We start from the raw sequence: 18568 nt of genomic DNA on the forward strand, positions 1-18568 counted from the left end.
ATTAATACATTTCCATTTTTAAAAAGCTGTGCAGGTGGCAGGTGGTGAAGATTTCATGTACTGTACATGCACTTAATATCACCAATACATACCTTTAGAAATGATTAAAGTGGCAAAATTAATGTTACACTTGTTACACTACAAATTTATTTATTTATGCATTCATTTTTCACTACAAATTTAAAAAATGTTTTTTAAGAGAAAGGTTGAAAAGTTGTATTAGTCAGCTTTACCCTTGCTGGAACAAAATACCCGACACTTGCAACTTAAATGGGGAGAGATTTATTTGGCTTATGTTTTCAGAGGTATCTGTCCATAATTGACTGGATCCAAGGTGGAAACATCACGGCGGAGGAAAGCTGCTCACCTCATTGCAGACAGGAAATGGGGAAATGGGGAAGAGGTTAGGAGGAAGGGGCCAGGGGCAGATATAGTCTCCAGGGTCATGCCCTCATGACCCACCCAGACACAGCCAGAAGTGTTCTTCTCTAATCTCCTAGGTGTCTCTCAGGCCAGTCAAGTTGAAAATCAAGGTTAACCATCACAGTAATAATGAAAGTCCTTATTTCTTTTTCTTCCTGAGAAGTTTTCTGCCTGACTCAGCTCACTGAAGGAGCTAACTTTTACGTCCTGTGATTTTTTTTTTAGGAAGGCATTCCTGTGCCCTGTGACCTCCCAGAGTCTTCCCCAGGGACCACGGTGGCAGTTATGGATCAGAATCCCTCCCAGGTAACAAGGGACCTAGGGAACCAAGGTTCCCAGATGTGATATTTTCAGTAAGATATTGGAAGATGTGAGTCTTTAAGCTACGGAAGTCTTTACCCTGCCCGCACTGCCTGGAATCCCCCAGCATTTGTTAGAGATGCACACCTGGGATGCCTCCCCTCTTCCTGGGTCCTGTGTTGATTGGTTTGGGATAGAAATGGACTTAGGGTGAGAGCCACTGCTCAGCTTTATGTCTGAGTCAGTTTTAGGAAGCAGACTGGGGGCCTGTGGTCTGAACTGAGGACTCTCAGGGTCCTCCAGCTATTTTGACCTGGGAAGTGTAGGCACCTTCAGATAAAGATGCTGGCTTGGCAGACAGGAAGGCTGGGCAGTGGAGGGCTTAGGAAGGGGTAGCTCTTGAGGACAGATGGGCTTTATATTTTGTGGGATGCCCGAGTCTTTACCTCACTCTTCCCATCCCTAGAATCCACTTACTGACCTTGGATTAACCTTGTCATAGACACTTGGCCCTTTCCTTTCACTTCTATTTTTTATTTGCCCTTTGCATTTTGGTGTGAAAGTGCTTGGGCTGTGGAGTCCACTTTTGATGACCTCAGGCACATTGCTTGGCCTCTCTGAGCCTCCATTTTCTCATCTCCAAAATGGGAGTGATCTTTTCCCTGGGTGGTGCCTGTCAATGAGACACTGCTCACATAGCTCCTGGCATGGACTGTGGCACACAGTCATATTCCACAATTGGCCTTCCTTTGCCACTGGACACAGCAGGTCACCTTTCTCATTCCTTGTCTCACTGACCAGAGTTGGTCTCCAAGCCTCCTCTTGACACACAGTGAGCTGCTTTGTTCTTGCAAAGCCCCCTCCTTTGCAAGCCCCTGTGCCTGCCATGTTTGTGCTTCTTGTCAGCAGCTCTCTGGCTCATCTTCCTCCTGTCCACTTCTTCACCTGTGCCTGGCCTTGGAAGGGTCAGGTCCAAAGAGACACTCAATACAGTTAGCTGGGAAGGATGGTGTAGGCTTCAAGGCCACCGGGCTGTGGTTTCAAGTGGCTACTTTGCCCAGCTGTCTGTCTCAGCCCTAACATAGAAAGCCAAGGTACAGGCCTGGGCTACCTGGGGTCCAGTTGTAGTTCTGCTTCTGGACTCACTGTGTAACCGTAGATGTGTCCCTTTCCTTCTCTGGAACCCTGAGGGGTATGGACCATATTCCCAACTAGGTGAGCAACTGTCCTGGTGTGAACGGGACTCTCCCATCCTTAGCTCTGAAAGCTGCACATATGGGCAGACCTGGGTCCCAGGGAACACTGGAATGGTTGGTCATTGTCCACATCCCATTTCCTCCATAACAACTCAGTATTCTTTTTGGTTGAGCCATTCCTTGTGGGTCCTTGGATAAGCCCTTGAAACTCCCCAGGGCTTTCAGTTTCCCATAAGCAAAATTATAGAGTTACTTGGGTGGTTGCTGAAGATAGTGCATAGATTTAAAATTCCATGTCTGTGCTATTGAATCAAGTTCACTTTCTCTTCCAAAAATATTCTTTGAGTGCTGGTTTTATTTTTAAATTCATTCTCCAAGATTTTAATTTGGAAAAATACAAAGAGTTCTAAGAAAATAGGATGAGGAGGGAATCAATCCCTTGCCATTTGGCAATACACAAATAGACCAACTATCTGTGTGTATCTAGAAAGAGACAATTTACAGAAGATTTCCCCTCACTAAATCCTTAGTACAGCCCTCTGAGGAAGGTATTTCCACTATCCATGTTGCATAGAAGGAAATGAGGCCCAGAGAGATAAAGTAAGTTGCCCAAGGCCACACAGGAATTAAAGACAGAAGTAGGACTCAGACCCCCTTACAGCAGAGAGGTTGCTATAATTTTGTGGCTTCAACCTTGAAGGGGTTGGGGTGAGCGGGAACCTAGATCTAGGCTGATGGCTAGTGCTTGGCTCCTGCCTCATTTCCAGCTGGTGTGAAGAAAGCCCACAGCTGGCTTCTGTTGGTATCAGGGCCCCTTAATGTGTCCTGGGTCTTCCACCAGGTCCACTTACCGGCTGGAGGAGGTACTGAGGATGCCAGGGGCCTTTTCTGGGTCTTGGATGAGGAGGTCCAGATAGAGGGTTCCCATGACAGCATGGTGCTTGAGCGTCTACGTGCAGCCTTTGAGAAGAAGGGAGCTGGGGCCAAAGGTAAGGGAGCAAGGGTATGGGGGAGGGGGCTGAGTCCAGCTTGGGTGCTGGAATCTGTCCATGAAAGATAGGAAAGGTCCTAAGAAGGGCTGCACAGAGACTGCATATGCTTTCATTCATGCGTTTATTCATTTATATATGTAACAAACACATTAGCAGCTACAGTGGACTGGGTCCTGTTCTATATAGCCCTGTTCTGGCCTGATATGGTACCTATCCTTGTGTGGAAAAGACAGTGGTCAGGCTCTCAGGTAAGCACTTGTAAGTGCTGTTAGGCAGAGGTTGGGCTCTGAAGCGTTGCATTGGGCAGATCTGATTCCTCCGGTAACTCAGGGGACACACACGCATATACATCCAACAGCAAGCAAGGGAACACAATGTAAAACATGGTGGAGATGTCATTTGGGCTCTGATGGCAGGAACCCTTGTGGGATATGCACAAACTTTGCTCTTAACCCTATAGCAGACCATTCAGATCTCTCAATGATACAAACAACCCACTGCAGCACACATGCCATAGTTTTATCACCGTTGCCCTAGAGCAGTGAGAAGCCAGGAAGGATGTTAGGCAGTGGGAAGCACAGTCAGATTAGTGGTCTGGGGAGCTGACCCAGGCTGCACAGTGAAGGCATGATGGGAAGGCAGCTGATCAGTGCAGGAGAGGATGGCCTGCCCCAGGGAGGTGCGCAGAGTCTGGAGGAGTTTGACAGGTGAAGTCCATGCATGGCATTTGGTGATGGGTAGGGGAAACGAAAGCAGATTGAGGCATTGAGCTGGAACAGTGAGATCATGGGATTTGACATCTGTCAGCCCAAGTTCAAGTCCAGTGTTCCTTCCTTTTCCTGTGTGATGCTGAACAGTCTTAGTTGATATGTTTTTAAAATGAGGAAGGGAGTCACCCTAGCTCCTCTTTCTGCAGAATTTCTCCTACAGTGATGGAGGGAGTCACATGTGTGTAGAGCTCTGTCATCAGCTATAGGCTGCTGCAAGGTTACTGGGGAGGACAGGGTGTTAAATGTGACGAGGAGTATTCCTCTGTCATACGAGGAGTTAAAGGAATGCTGTACACACTCCATGTAGGGTGGCATGCTCAGAGCTTTAGCTGCGTGGTCAGGTAGGATTCTTTTGCAGGTCTCGAGGTAGATATTCTTGTTGCCAAGATGAGGAAACATCTCCGGAGAGGTAGAGATGCTTGTCCAAGGTCAGGCCAGAGGAGGAGTGTTAGAAGGCAGATCCCAGACCAGGCTTGTCTGGATTAACTTTTGTGATTCCCGCACCACCAGGCATTAAGGAAGGTAAATATGCTTTCAGACCTTATCAGTCCCAGATAGCTTTGGGTACCAGGACAAATGTGGGCTCACTCATTCATGGGATTATTCAGCAAATATTTATGGAGCACCTATTGTGAGCAGCCACTGTCCTTGCCTGGGAGATACATCATTGATCAAAACAAACAACTCACCTCCATGGGATGGGTGGGGTAGAAAAGGAGATTGGTATCTAGGCAGCTCAGTCTGTATGAAGGAGACTGAGGACCTTAATTTTGGTTGAGGCCACTGAGGGCAACAAAGAAGATGTCCAAGGACTCAACCCTGGGACATTTCAGTGTCAGGGAGTCAGGGCCAAGGCAGGAGCTTAAGAAAGAAGGGCCAGGAGGGAGGAGGGAGGCCAGTGGGACAGGGCATTCTGCAAGCCACAGGGGGAGGGATGTACTATAGTCGGTGCTGCAGAGGGTCCTGGAGGTGTGGGCTGAGGCATCATTGTTGATTTGATGTGTAGGCATCATTGGTGACCTAGGTAAGTACAATCTTGATGGTGTATTTGGGATGAATACCCCCAGCTGGAGTGGTTTATGAGAAACTGGGAAAAGATCTGCTGCCTAGTGAGGTAGTGCCAGTAGAGTTACCCAGCCTATGGTGATCAACCATTCATGGTAATCATCCTATGATGACCAGTCCTTGGCCACCATCCTGTGGTGGCCATTCCATGGTGGCCAGCCTCTGGTGGTTATCCTATGGTAGCCAGCCTGTGGGGACCAGCCTGGGTGACTATGTTATCATATGGTCACTAGCCCATGGTGACTGCAGTATGGGGACCATTCTGTGGTGATCAACCTATAGTAACTATTCTGTGTTGGCCAACCTATGATGACTGTCCTACAGTGACAATGCTATGGTGATCAGCTTGACTACCTCTTGTGGCCATTCCATACTGGTATTCCTATGACATCCATTCCATGGTGACATTCTTATGGTGACCATTTTGTGGTGACCATCTTTTGGTGACTAGCCTATGGTGCTCAGTCTATATGATGACTGTTCTATGGGGACAGTTTTATGGTGGCATTCTGTGGTGCCTATCCTATTCTGTGGTGACACTCCATGCTATGGTAATCATCTTATGTTGACCAATCTATGGTGAATGTTCTGTGGTGACCATCTTTTGGTGACCAGCCAATGGTGACCAGCCAAGACCTCTGTGGGACATTCATAGTAGATTCCTGTGTCCACATCAAGACAGGGTGTTCTAAGTAGCAGCAGTCATAGCATTAGATAGCTCCAGCAGCAAGCTCAGGGCACTGGTACCCAAATTGCTCCTAGAGAGCTTGACTGTGCATGTGACAGGCCCGGAGCTGACTTTTCTGACATGTGGTGTGAGGCACAGTGCCTGGGGTCCATGGTTTGGGAGGCTCACAAAAATGTGTTAACTTCTGTTAAAAAGCTTAAGAAAAAATGTGGGTCAAATACGTGTGTGTATACTTATATATCAGTAATATAAATAATATTTGTCCTTGTACCAATGCAGCTGCACAATAGAATTTACAGACATACAACTTTCACTCAACACAAACACATGTGCACTGACTTTATGGAAGAAGAGGCCCATGGAAGCTTAGATGTCCACTGCCCAGAAAAGCCACACTGTGGTCCTGGACCCTTCAGGGTATGGAGTCCCGGCATTGGACATGACCCTGGTGGTGACTAAATTCCCTCCTCCTAGGCTCTGGGATCTGAAGTGTATCTGCCCCATTGCCAGCTGACAAAGTGGGATGGATATAGGGTGGTCTATTGTTGAAGCCTTTGTCTGGATGAGACACTGTGACCCACTGAGGAAGATTTCCAGGGCCTTTCAGGGACCAAGCAGCTTCCAAGAGCCCCATAGTTGGTCTTGCCCCAAAGGCTGGGCAGGCCCACTACCCCTCCTCTCTCCAAGTTGCAAAAGTGGCTGTTGGCTCTGCATTTGATGGGCTTAAGGATGGGGAACAGAGGAGGAGCCTCATTCAGATTCCAAAGAAATCTGGAGGTGGTCCTGTGAAAAGCCCAGATTTTGGTCCGTCTGGGCCAGGTCCCCAATCCACTGCTGAACTGCAACATGAGTGACTTCTGGGGAGTCCCCTTTGCTCTGTAAAATGGCAATCAGAAAAATTACCTCTGGAGCTGCTATAAGGACCAATGAACTGAGGGGTGCAAAGACCATGTAGGCACAATCTTAGTTACTTTTCTCTCTTTACTGAGACAAAATACCAGACACCCAAAGTTAAAGAGGGAAAGGTTTATTTAGCTCACAGTTCATAGAGGTTTAAGTCAATAATCAGCTGACTCCAAGGCAGGGTGTCAGGGAACAGGGACAACAGTTCAAGGAGCAGAAGACAGCAAAAGCAGCAAGAGCAAAAGAGGGGATGAGCAAGCTGCTTTTCTTCCCTTATACTGTAAGCAGGCTACTCCCTCTTCCTCAGGAGAGTATAGCACTCACACCATGTCCTCTTGCACAGGCTCAGGATGTTTACAAAGTAAGGACCCTGGCCCTCTGCTGAGTCACATAGTTAAACTTCTAAATTTCTCAAGTTGACACAATGAATAAAATCCTAGAGGTCTAAGGGCACGTCCTTTACACCCTAGAATGTAGAACTGCAGAGTTACTTAGTTAAGCTTCTACACTTCTCAAGTTGACACAATGTATCAACCATTACAGACACCTTCCTCCCAATCCTGCACAGAGTTACCCCCAGAGACCTTCTCCCTCCTTGTCTGAAGCTAACTCATGGGCAGCCCCTCACCCCATTTCAACTCCTTGTTTATATCCTTCAGAACTCTTTGCAGGCTCTGGAATATTCCAGTTATTTGCCTTGCTTGTTTGTCATCATTCTCCCTCATTACCTTGTGAGCTCACCAAGGGCAGGGCACATTTCTATCTGGCCCACATCTGTGTCCACAACATAGCAAGCCTTCAGGGGATATCTGCCTTCTTTCCGTCCCCTCTGCTTGCTTGCTGTGTTCAAGTCTACTGTGGTTTGAATATAATTTGTCCCCTTCAAATTCTTTTTTTTTTTATTGAAAACACATAGTAATAAACATGCATCCATTTACAAAATAGCATAGGAACAATAGAAACTTTACAGAGTTATGGACAGATTGGTAGGAAATTATTAATGGCTGCTGTAATACATGTTGGTATCTTCAAAGTGGTTTCTCAGGAAAACAAAGATGTGCAAGAAAGATCTAACACGTAGTTACAGCCTAAGGGTTGTGAAAAATAACGGATTACTTCTCATCAGTGACTCCTTTCACTGAGGTGTGATGGCTGGAAGGAAGGCCAGGATTGAAAAGAAAGACCGAGAGACGAGTGCCAGTGTCCAGCAATAGGCTGTTTAATTTTTCCTCTATAGTCATGATTATGTGGGGCTCCTCCTTGAAGATAACGGTTTGACCAGAGGGAGAAGGCAGAGTATGCCCTGGGCCCCTTCGTTCCTGTTGGACCGGCTGATAGGAGGGGTCCGAGCTCTGGGGCCTTCGCTTCAGAGGGCAGTCCGACCTCTAGTGGTCACCTTTACGGTCAGGGTATGGCCCAGGGGGCTTCTTAGGGCAGTCCCCCTTGAGGTGACCTGGCTTTTGACAGCCTAAGAAGATGAATGTAGTTGACGAGGTCTCCCCTTCAAATTCACATAAGAATTTAATCCCCCAAATCTTATGTTCATGGTATTTAAAGGTTGAAACTTAATCCGAGTGGTGTTTAGAAATGGGTCCTCTGAAAATGTCAGAGTAGTTTAGATCATTAGGCTGGGGTCTCCATGATGGAATCCCGGTGACTTTATAAGAGGAGAGAGGGAGGCTATACAGATATACTCCCACCATGATGGGACGCAGCCAGGAGGGACCTCACAAGAATCTGCAGCATGCTGTTGGACTTCTGGACTTCAAATCTGTGAGCAAACCTCTTTTCTTTATAAAGGAGTCTACCTCCAGTGTTTTGTTATAGTAATGAAAGATGGGCTGATATATAATTGCACTGTCTCTGTAGCTCATCTAACATGCAAATCCTATTGCTACTTCGAGGATCACATACTGGCATTCTTTTCCACCTACAATACTCTTCCACCACATTCTAGCATGATGGGCTTTCTTATCTTCTTCTAGTCTTGGGGCCTTTCTGGCCACCTTGCACAAAATAATAAATAACCCCCCTCATCTGCACCCTTATCTCCCTCCCCTGCTTTCCTCTTCTCTGTTGAAGTGGTAACCATTGGGCATCCCACACTTGCTCACCAGCTGTATTCCTTTAGAGGAATGACAGCTCCATGAGGACAGGCTGGGCTGGTGACCTCTGCCATGCAGCACCTAGAACACCCGTAGCAGGATAAGGTGCACAAAGAATACTTAACATAGAAGAGTTCCAAATGAAGTGGAATTCTCAAATGGAATGTTGTCTGAATTCTAACTTATGCAAAAGAGGCAGAAAGCAGGTTGGCAACAGAAGGCATCTTGGATGGTGTGGCTGGGGCAGAAAGGGACTCAGCTACATTTGTGGCCTCCTCTCCTTCTTCCATGAAGCACCCCAAGAAGGACGCTATAAGACTCTCAGTTCCCAGGAAGAGATTCTGTTACCTTCTTTGTCTCAAACTAAGGCAGTCATATTAACTCAGATATTTTGTTTAAAAAGGTTCTTTCCCTCTAAAGCTTGAGGATTAGCTCTGAGTTAATGAGAACATTCAATCAACCAGGACGCTTAGGGCGTTCTGGCTAATCAGGGCTTGCTCTTTCTGCCCCTTAGCCTCGCCTAATGTACGTTTACTGAGCGTCCTCATATTGGCAAGTGAGCTCATTAGGGAGCTGCCAGCACCCTAGGCCCAGAGAAAGCCAATGATTAGCATTCAAAACTGCAGAGGTGACCTGCTGGGGCCGTGGGTGACTTGACTGAGGGGTTCAGGCTCCTGGGTGAGGCACAGAGGCTGAAACTGTGCTAGATAAGTATCTATCTTCTGGAAGTCTTCATGTGTGTCCTAAAAACCTAAGGCTTCCTGCAAAATGCTTTGATGGATAAAATTGTGGTGTGAAAACCAACTCCAGGAGAAAGAAATGAATGAGAGGAATGAGCAGCCCTAGACCCTGCAACATGATTCCCAACACAGTTCCTAAGAAATGTGGTACCGCCTGGACTTGGCCACCACTCTAGGCAGAGGCAAGCTTTAATGCCTGCTGACTCGTATCTGTAGCCTGGTCCCATTTTGATGAGTTCTGCATCTTTAGCAGAGTTGCCTCATCTTTCTTTCTTTTTAAATTTTGAGGCAGGGTCTTGCTATGTAGTCCAGGATGGCCTCAAACTCATGGAAATCCTCCTATCTCAGCCCCTGAAGGGCTGGGATTCCAGGCATGCGCCACTGCGCCCAGCCTTGCCTCATTTTTCTGAAGTTCAGTGTCATCTTCTAGAAACCAGACCAGGGATGGTCGTATCACTGGCCAGCATGAAGGCGGAGTGATATCCCTTGAGTTAGACTTCCAGCGGAGTGGGCATCCTGCCTGGGGCTTAGCAAACATGAACATCTTTTTTTTTTTTTTTTCTGTATTCCCCCTTTCCACAGAAAGATCCTACTTAGAGCCCAGCTCTGTGCTAGTTGAGAAGCTTTATGACAGATGAACCCCACTTCTTGCTCTCAAGTTGCTTCCAACCTGCTGGAGGGATGGCAGCCTCATAAATAGATACCTGTGCAGGGACAGTGACACCATATGTGCCAGAGCCTGGTGTGCACCTTGCTTCCTTGCTTCTTATGGGATTCTATTGTTTCCTATTGGAAGGTGACTCCTATGAGGCCAGAAACAACACAGCCCTGAAGGGCTCACAGGAGGCTCTTGATGCAGCGGCATTTCGCTTAACTGGAAATGTACCTTGATGACAACTTCTGCTATCTAGAACTTAAAGGTGACCCAGGCAGTGGGCACAAAGGGCCTCTGTGCAGCCAGACCGGTGGCAGAATCCATGCCTTTTCCTCATGGAAGCCTGCAGGTTCACTGACTGGGTGTATTTTACAAGGAGTTCCAAGAAAGGCAGGTTCCTGGTTTCTAAGATCGTTACAATTTAGAGGTAGCAGATTAGGTCTTCAGGGGAAGACTCAAGACCCTGATGCATGTGGGTACATTGACAGTAGCAGGGAAGAAAACTAAGGAAGGTCATGCAGAAGAGGTACAGGAATCATTCAGTACCACCTTCCTACTAATAATCAGTCTGGGGTGGTTTACGGAGAGGACAACTCTGCCAAATGTGGAAAAGTAACCTGGGAGCATCATGATGGTTAGAGCAATATAATTAATAACCAGCAGTTCGTTCGCTCATTCATTCATCCATTCATTCATTCATTCCACACGCACTTCTAGACTCTGCATGTGCTAGGCGTGATGCTGGCATTAGGGATATGGAGGTAAACACTGTGTTATTTCAGGCAGACACTTGTGCCATTGAGCTGCATCCCTGGCCCAACGCTGTGTTATTTCAGAGTATCACTATAAAGTTAAATGCAGTCAATAACCATGACAGTCACTACTGCTGAGTGCATACTGTGTGCCAGACAGCATATGAAAGTATGTTACACACATTATCCTAAAGGAACCTTATGCTACCATGGGAAGTTTGTATTATTTAATCTCCTTTTTACAAAGGAGGAAGCTGAGGCTCAGCAACTTAAATAGCTTGGCCACTTGAACAGCACGATAAATGGCAAGGAACTAGATTTTCTCTACCTAGAAGCACAGGCCCATTTGTTCTTCTCACCCTGAGTCTTGCAATCAAGTGTGTGGCAGCACCTCCTAAGAGTGTGCTGTACTTTTATGTGGTTGATAATATTCAAGACAATTTTAGGTGGTGTATGAGTCAATATTTCAAAAATATTTAATAACTATTTATTTCCATACATATTAGAAAATAAATCTAGCTTGTATATCAAACCTGCAATAGCATGGTACCTTTTAAATGAATGTACTTATGAAAATATTGACTTAAAAAACATTAAGTAAATCATAGCCTAGGTGATACATGGATACACATAACAAAACTCATGAAGAGTGTGTGTAGTAATAATGCTTGGGTCAGGTATCCTGGGTTTCAGAAAGCAAGGAGGAATAAAACTCACTTTGGAAATAATGTGTTCAATTCACTATTGCAAGAGAAATGTAGGCATCTTGAACTGGTAGCTTTAGCTACCATAGCTGAGCGACCCCACACCCCCATAGCTTTAGCTACCTGGAAAGACATGAAAATGGAGACTGTTCTTGGGGACGCCAGCTGATTGCTGAGAGTCTCCACCGTTCATGCCACTGTGTGTGCTTTCAGGGACCTCTGCTCTGCGGACCTGTGAGCAGCCCCTCCAGTGCGAGATTTTCCACCAGCTCGGACAGGACCCTGTACGCTATGACCTCACCGGCTGGCTGCACAGAGCCAAGCCCAATCTCTCGGCCCTGGGTGCCCCCCAGGTCCTGCAGCAGTCAAGGAGGTGAGCCAGGCCAGAACTGGGGATGGGGCGGGGCCATTTGGGTTGCTGCAGTTCCACCCCTCCTGAGACCTCTAAGCCACAGCAGTCGGTACATAGAGGCTGTTCAGGGACCCCATCCCCCATAGTGGAGTAAAGAACTGTGACTTGAACTGGAGCGGTAGAGGTGTCTTGCCGGGGCCCAGAGCAAATCTAGCTGAGGAGAAAAGCCGGTTGTCTGGGGAGGTGGCATAAAAGCTAAAAAATCTGTGACTTCTTATTTTGACTTTTGCCTTTCATTAAGTATCTGAGAGATGTGACTAGAACAACTTTTATGGACCTCCTAGAACTCAGGGGGTTGTAAAACTGAAATGACACGTTTTGTAGCATTATAAAAAGTTCGCACGTTCCCTGGCCTCTGGTCCCAGAAGAGCAGGCAGTGATCGTGCTATCACTTCAAAGTTAATGGAAAATGCTTGTTTCCTGTGTGTGTAAGCCTAGCATACTTCCCAAGTTCAGTGCTAGAAACCTGCAGGAGTGAAACTTGGAAACAAGAAGAGGAGGTGGGTGTCCTGTGTGGGCAGAAGGGTGGAAGAGTGAGGAAGGAAGGTCTACTGACTGCCCTCTATGGGCCTGGCCTCAACATCAGTGCTTTTTAAATATCTTACAAAGCAAAATTGTACCTTAGCCCCATTTTATAGATGTGAAAGTGGAGGTCTCAACATAAGCTTGCCTTTAGTCACACAGAAAGTGCAGTACAGCTGTAGTACAACTTGAGTCTACATGATCCTTGGAAAAGTTCTCAGGTTTCTATAGACACAGTTAATTGGAAACTCCAAATCTAGGAGGACTTGGGAACACAGCTTCTGCCGGGAATCAAGGCAGGGGTGGGTAAAAGGAAGGTTAGCAAGCTCACAAAGGATAACAAGGTACCAGGGCACCTGAGCGACTGTGGGTAGTCTGGGTAGTCTCTTTCCTCTGGATTATTTTTACTCCCTCCAGCATAAAATAAAAATTGGAACAGACAAAAGATTCAGTAGCTATAGCATCACATTGGAGTCAAGCAAATGTACAAATTCTGCTTCTGTCTCTTTCCAGCTACATGACTTGGGCCTCAGTTTCATCAGCTGGGAAATGGGCATGATGACCCCCAGCTTGGATGTTTGCTATGAGGCTTGGGTGATATAAGGTAGCAGATAGCTTATTAAGGAGCCCGGTTCTTACAAAGCTCTCAATGCCCATCTTGTAAATTTCCTTCCTGCTTTAAAATCCTTTGGCTCAGTCTGAGTGAGGGACACTGAGTTAGGGAAGCATAAAGCAAAACTTAAAAAAAAACCAAAACTTCACAGACCAGGTGACATTCCCAGGTGAGCCGTGTATGAAGTCTCAGCTCCATGGGAGTCGCAGAAGAGCACAGTGCATTTGGGAGTCAATCCCACTGGAATGCATTACATGTGATCCTGTAGAGCCAAACCTTAGTGATTCCAGAGAATAAACAGCACTTCTTAGGAGAATGTGGCACTGTAGCCAAGAGCCCCAGGTCCCCCAGGAGTGCGTGCTCGGCGTTCTGACTCCTGGACCCCACCTTGATCCACTAGGGTGGACCCCAGGGACTTGCATTGCTGGGGAGCTTTCTGGAAGTAAGGTTCTTAAGTACACTTAAGTTTCAGAATCATTGTTTCTGCCCCAAAGTCTTTTGTTTTATTCTTGAGGGCCCGAGGCCCCTAGGAATGAACAGGTGACTTGGCCAAGGTCACATGATAAACTGAAAACTGGTTTCAATTCAACCACGCCGCTACAGCAATCCACCCATAGAGATCAGGGCTACGGCTGTGAAACAGTCTCTCTGGGTCAGTGGGGCGGGGGCACTCACACCTCCGTCCATGGGTGGCCTCAGCTTCTCCACAGGGGAGCCCTCACTTCCTATGTGCTCCTTCAGCATCCCGCCCAGACTTTGCATTTAGTGTCTATGTGGCCAAGTCTTTGTTAATGAGCGTGTGCTACACATTTAACCCACTCTGGGCTCCTTGGAGAGTGCTTATTTCCCGAGTAGTTTGGTCAGGCACTGGGGAAGATGAATAAAATGTCTTCAGGGCTGGGGCTGAGGGTGAGACGTGGATTTTGGGGGAATGATGAAAGATGCCTGAGTGCTTCAAGGGAGGTGGGGAGTGGGGCACCAGTCCTTCTCTGGGTCTGACTCCTCCTAGGGAAAAAAGGGTCTTCTAGCTTGCTTTGTCCTTTTTTGCCCAAACAAGAGGCCAGACCAGCTTGGGTTGATCAGAGCAGACCTTTATTAAGGAGCTGGCTGCCCTTGCCATGTCAGAGCCTGTCCATTGCAGGGATGCTAAGGGAAGGTCTTAGCTCTCATCTTGGCACAAGACTGGGCATTTTTCTGGCATTAGTCCTGCAGCACCATTCATTCCCTCATGAGATGTACAGTAAGGGCCTACAGTGTACTAGACTGGTTCTAGGGACAACAAAGACGGCAGTGCCCTACTGACCGGTTTAGTAGGATTGCTGCAGAAGGGCAAAGCTGGTGGTCAGGAAGGACAGAGCGCTTGTTGGTGGGAGGGAGGGGCGGAGGGAGGAGCTGGCACTCTTCCTTAAGAGAAGTCTCCACTGGCAGAAGGAACCATGAGCAAATAAGAGCAGGAAGCCAGGGGCATAATACTTTCTTCCACCACCCAGGGCAAGGGCTCCTCAAGAGCCCTTGAGCCTTTTCTCTTTTCTCTTCTACACCAGAGAGGAGCTGCGAAGCTTATTCCAAGGCCGTGCCAAGCTGCCACCCGTGTGCCAGGCTGTGGCAGGCCTGGAGGGCACCTCCCAGCAGGCCCTGCACAGGAGCCATGTGGTGAAGAGGACATTTGCCAGCAGCCTTGCCTCGGCCAGGAGGAGAGCTCCGTGCTCCCAGATCAAGCTGCAGATGGTGAGTGGGGCCCGGCCTTCCAGGCCACAGATCCTCAGGTCCTCTGGAGGAGGGGCATCGACCCTAGTCCCCTCTGGCCTCCCCAGCAAACTGGCAAATACACATCTGATGCCCCAGGGCACAGATAAACTTGATCATGGCCATGGCCTGGGAAATAGTCGAGCCAAATCTGAGGCCCCGGTCTCAGCTGCTTGGCATTGCTGAGGGGCATAGGGCATGCCCAGGAGTCACCCATGCCCTCTTGGCTAGGGTGATGAATACCAGACTGTCTACATTGCCTCTCCCACCAGGAGGCTGTCTCTTTTAGGACAGAGGCAGCAGGATCCAGGACTGGATGTGGATATGTCACCTAGATCTGGAACAGTACCAAATGAGAGCATTCAATTGGTCCAATAGTCAGGCTGAACCCAAATGAGAACAGGCTGAAACGTGGGAAGAATATGTTTTGGAAGAAATCCTCCTAGCGTATCGCAATGGAGAAGCCCTCAGCCTAAGTCCTGGGTCCTAGTGCCAGCTTTTCTATGGGTGGGCTGTGTGCCCTGGGGTCACTCACTGGGCTCTCCCCGCCTCACTCTCTCCATCTATCTCACTTGGGGGTGTTGTAAAATCCCATTTCTTGTGAGTACATATCAAGGTGGAGGTGAGGTGACCTTGGTATAGGACTTGGGGGTCCCCAGAGATGCCCAGACCAGGCTGAATGCATGTGTGGGGAGTGTCTGGGACCCTGCACGCCTCTCTTTGACAGAAAACCCTAATCTCTGTACTTGACCCTAGGATGCACTGATCAGCTTGGTGAGACGGTCTCAACTGCACTTTATCCATTGTCTGGTGCCAACTCCTGCAGTGGACAAGGGTGAGCAAGGGTCTTTGCCACCGCCATTGCCTGGAGACCAGCCTGGGGCAGGCAAACCCCTGGCCCCAGACATCCCGGCACTGAGAGTCCAGCTTGCAGGCTCTCACATCCTGGAGGCACTACGTCTGCACAGGGCAGGTAAGAGACAACTGGGAACCTGCCCTCTGAACCTGAGACCTGCTTGTCTACCAGTGACAGCCAAGGGACCTGAGTACTTACTGTGTACCAGGAGCTGTTTACACCCCTGTGAGGGAGAGACTGCATTCAGCCCAGAGAAGGCAAGGGACTTGCCCAAGGTCACACTGCTGGGCCATGGTATGGCCTGGACTTGGACCACCATCCGTGTGATTTTTGGAATTGCTCACATGCTCCTCAAAGGCTAGGGCTGAGTCATCTTCATCTCTCTTGGGCAGAAAGCAGACTTTCCACAATGAGTATTTGATGTTTGAGGTGCTGGATTTAGTTTGGAAGATCACTGTGATCACAGGAAGTAGTAATATGAGGAAGGCATACATCACCCAGGGATGCAGCAGAAACGCAGACATCTAGAGGAGGGGGCTTATGTTCTTGGGAGGCTGGGGAAGCCTCCTAGAGGATATAAGACCTTAAATGGGTCTTGCAGCATAAGAAGCAGCTCCTCCTAGGAGTTAGGAGGGAGAGGGAACATTAGGCAGAAGAATCAGCAGGTACCAAGGCATGGAGGTGTAAAAGAACCTGGATTTTCAGGAGTGGTGTTCAAAATGCATGAGGAATTGTGGCAGGGGGCTGGTGCCACCACCAGGGAGGGAAGTGGGTGCTTTTGTTGGGCACTTAGATTTCACCGGGTCATTTGGAGAGATGATGGGGGTTAGAGGCTTCAGGGGCTTTAACCAGAGGAGGGAAGGTGTCAGGTCTGTAGCTGACTAAGCAGGCATATACTGTAGTTCCCACCATTACTTGATCTTGAGAGTTGTGTTTGTTCTTAAACCTCCCCACTTTCTCTGCCTCTCAGCCTCAAAGGCTGCCGCATGATTCCCCCTTCTCAGCTGGTAGAAATGGTCCAGCACAGCCAGTCCCTCTGCAGAGGATGGTGTGGCTGGGGCTGGTGGGAGTTGCAGGCGGGCAGCTGTTGGTTTAATGCCTCTGTGGTCACTAACACCCCAGCTTGTGGTTGCCGCACCATCTCCCCCACCAGGTTAATCATGGAACCCTGGCACGAAGTATTTGACAGAGAAGCTGGGAGCGGCTGGAAGCACAGCTGAGACTCGAACTCCCCTGGGCACATCATTGATTTTCCCGCCCACTTGTGCAGACACAGGCAGAGAGAGACAGATAATGTCACGGGGGAAGAATGAGATGGTCACAGCCGGCAGCTTGGCCCCCGCAGTTAATCGATTCCACCCAGCTAGCAGGCAGGAAGCACTGGGCCTTTGCAGGCTCCCTGGTCTGCTGTCCCATTAGCACCCCAGCGTGATGCTCGGGTTGGGGTATCTCCTTCCTCACTGTGGGCGTTGCCCCCTCTGTAAATGTGGCCCAGCTCAGCTAGTGTGAGCTTTTCCATTCCGTAAAAGGTTGACGTTTCATGGTAGAGCTTTCCAATTTCTGCCTCCCAGACCTGGTTTGTTTCCTCTTTTTTTCCTTATTCTAAGTCATTTCTGTCTTTCACCCACATAAGATATATTTACATGCATACATAGGTATATGCATTAAATATTTATGAATTTGAATTCATGCCTATATCACATATACATCTATATGTGCATGCATAATGCATACAGATGCATGCTATTTACTGAGTGCCTACTGTCTGGCAGGGACTTGTTGCTACATATATTAGATGAGGTCGTTCTTACAAAGCTCTTAGGATAGTGTCTGACATACCGTCAGTTTTCCCAATCTGTGGGTTCCACATCTGTGGGTACAACTAGCCTAGGATCAAGAGTGTCTGAAAGAAGATTACATCTGTAGTGAAATGCACAGACTTTCCCCTTGTCATTGATTGCTTCTTACATAGTATAGTAAACAACTGTTTATACAACATTTACATCGTATTAGCTATCATAAGTTATCTAGAGATGGCTTAAAGTATATGGGAGGCTGTGCAGATACCAAGGGATGACTGTGTAGTAAATGTTCATGAAACATTACCTGCGGTACAGCCTACAGGACACAGCTCAGACTCACCAGCTGTGTGACCCCAGGCAAGTCCCTAGTGCATGCTCCCTTTCCGTTCCTGTAGTTGCCAGCGCTGGGTGGTTTAATAAAGGAATTAAGCTTAGGAAAGTAGCTGGCAGTGGAACGCACGTAGCACACCTTAGCCACTTTCACCCATACTGTCATCAGATGTCACCTTTACAGTGACCATGGGTGTGAGGATACATCCTGTTATTCTCATTTGTCAGATGAAGAAATTAAATCACCTGGCGGTGGCCTCTTTTGTCCCTAGTTACAGGGATAATAAGGACAGAGATGTGATATGAACCCAGCAGCCTGACCTCAAAGAACAATGCGGGCTTGTAACCTCCTGCATCCCTGTCTTTGTGCTGTCCGCATTTTCCAGAGCTGGCTTGAGACCCTCCTCCTCTCCCAGGGAGACGTCTTAGATTGTCTCACCACATCCCCCATTGCTCTTCTTCCTTATTTATGGACTTGGCTTATTGCAGAGTCTCAAAATCAGAGTTAGATTCCACCAGACCTTCTCCAGTCTGGCTGCTTATAGGATCTTTCTGCAGCAACGGAGGCTCTGCCATGTCCCTTACACCGAGGAAGAGGCTCCAACCTTGATACGCAGAATCTGAGTTCATACTTCTTGGTGGCCCAGTCTCTGCTCATCTTTGGTTACTCTCCACTAGATTATTTTTCTCTGCCTGAGTTTGAATCTGGGCTGGGACAGTTCCCACCTGTGTGACCAGGTGTACTTAACTCTCTGGGCCTCGATTTCCATATTCATAATAAGAACATTCCAGGAGTGTCTAAAACACGAGGAGGTTGCACCCTAGTGTCTTGCGCATGTAAGTGCTCCGTAGATGGTGGGTGTTGGTGTGGCTCTGGGGTCAAGTTTGTCTCCTCACTCTGAGTCTTATCTTCACAGCTCCCTCTGTGTAACTTCCTTCCATGACAAGTTTTCCAGCGGGAAAACTCTTCTGGCTCCTTCAAAGGCTGGCGCTC

General features: G+C 48.0%; 1 protein-coding gene across 3 annotated transcripts in view; it reads left to right on the forward strand.

Moving 5' to 3' along the window:
• Positions 1-18568, forward strand: part of Myo18b (myosin XVIIIB) — a 258854-nt gene that overhangs the window by 77901 nt on the left and 162385 nt on the right. For all 3 annotated transcript variants that reach the window (XM_005396137.1, XM_005396139.1, XM_005396138.1), the window contains exons 16-20: positions 649-729; positions 2761-2908; positions 11507-11666; positions 14385-14568; positions 15343-15559. In XM_005396137.1, coding sequence (XP_005396194.1) covers positions 649-729; positions 2761-2908; positions 11507-11666; positions 14385-14568; positions 15343-15559 — 790 coding nt within the window. The remainder of the gene's footprint in view (positions 1-648; positions 730-2760; positions 2909-11506; positions 11667-14384; positions 14569-15342; positions 15560-18568) is intronic.

Source organism: Chinchilla lanigera, unplaced genomic scaffold, assembly GCF_000276665.1.
Source record: "Chinchilla lanigera isolate Chin_1 unplaced genomic scaffold, ChiLan1.0 scaffold00054, whole genome shotgun sequence".
NCBI lineage: Eukaryota > Metazoa > Chordata > Mammalia > Rodentia > Chinchillidae > Chinchilla > Chinchilla lanigera.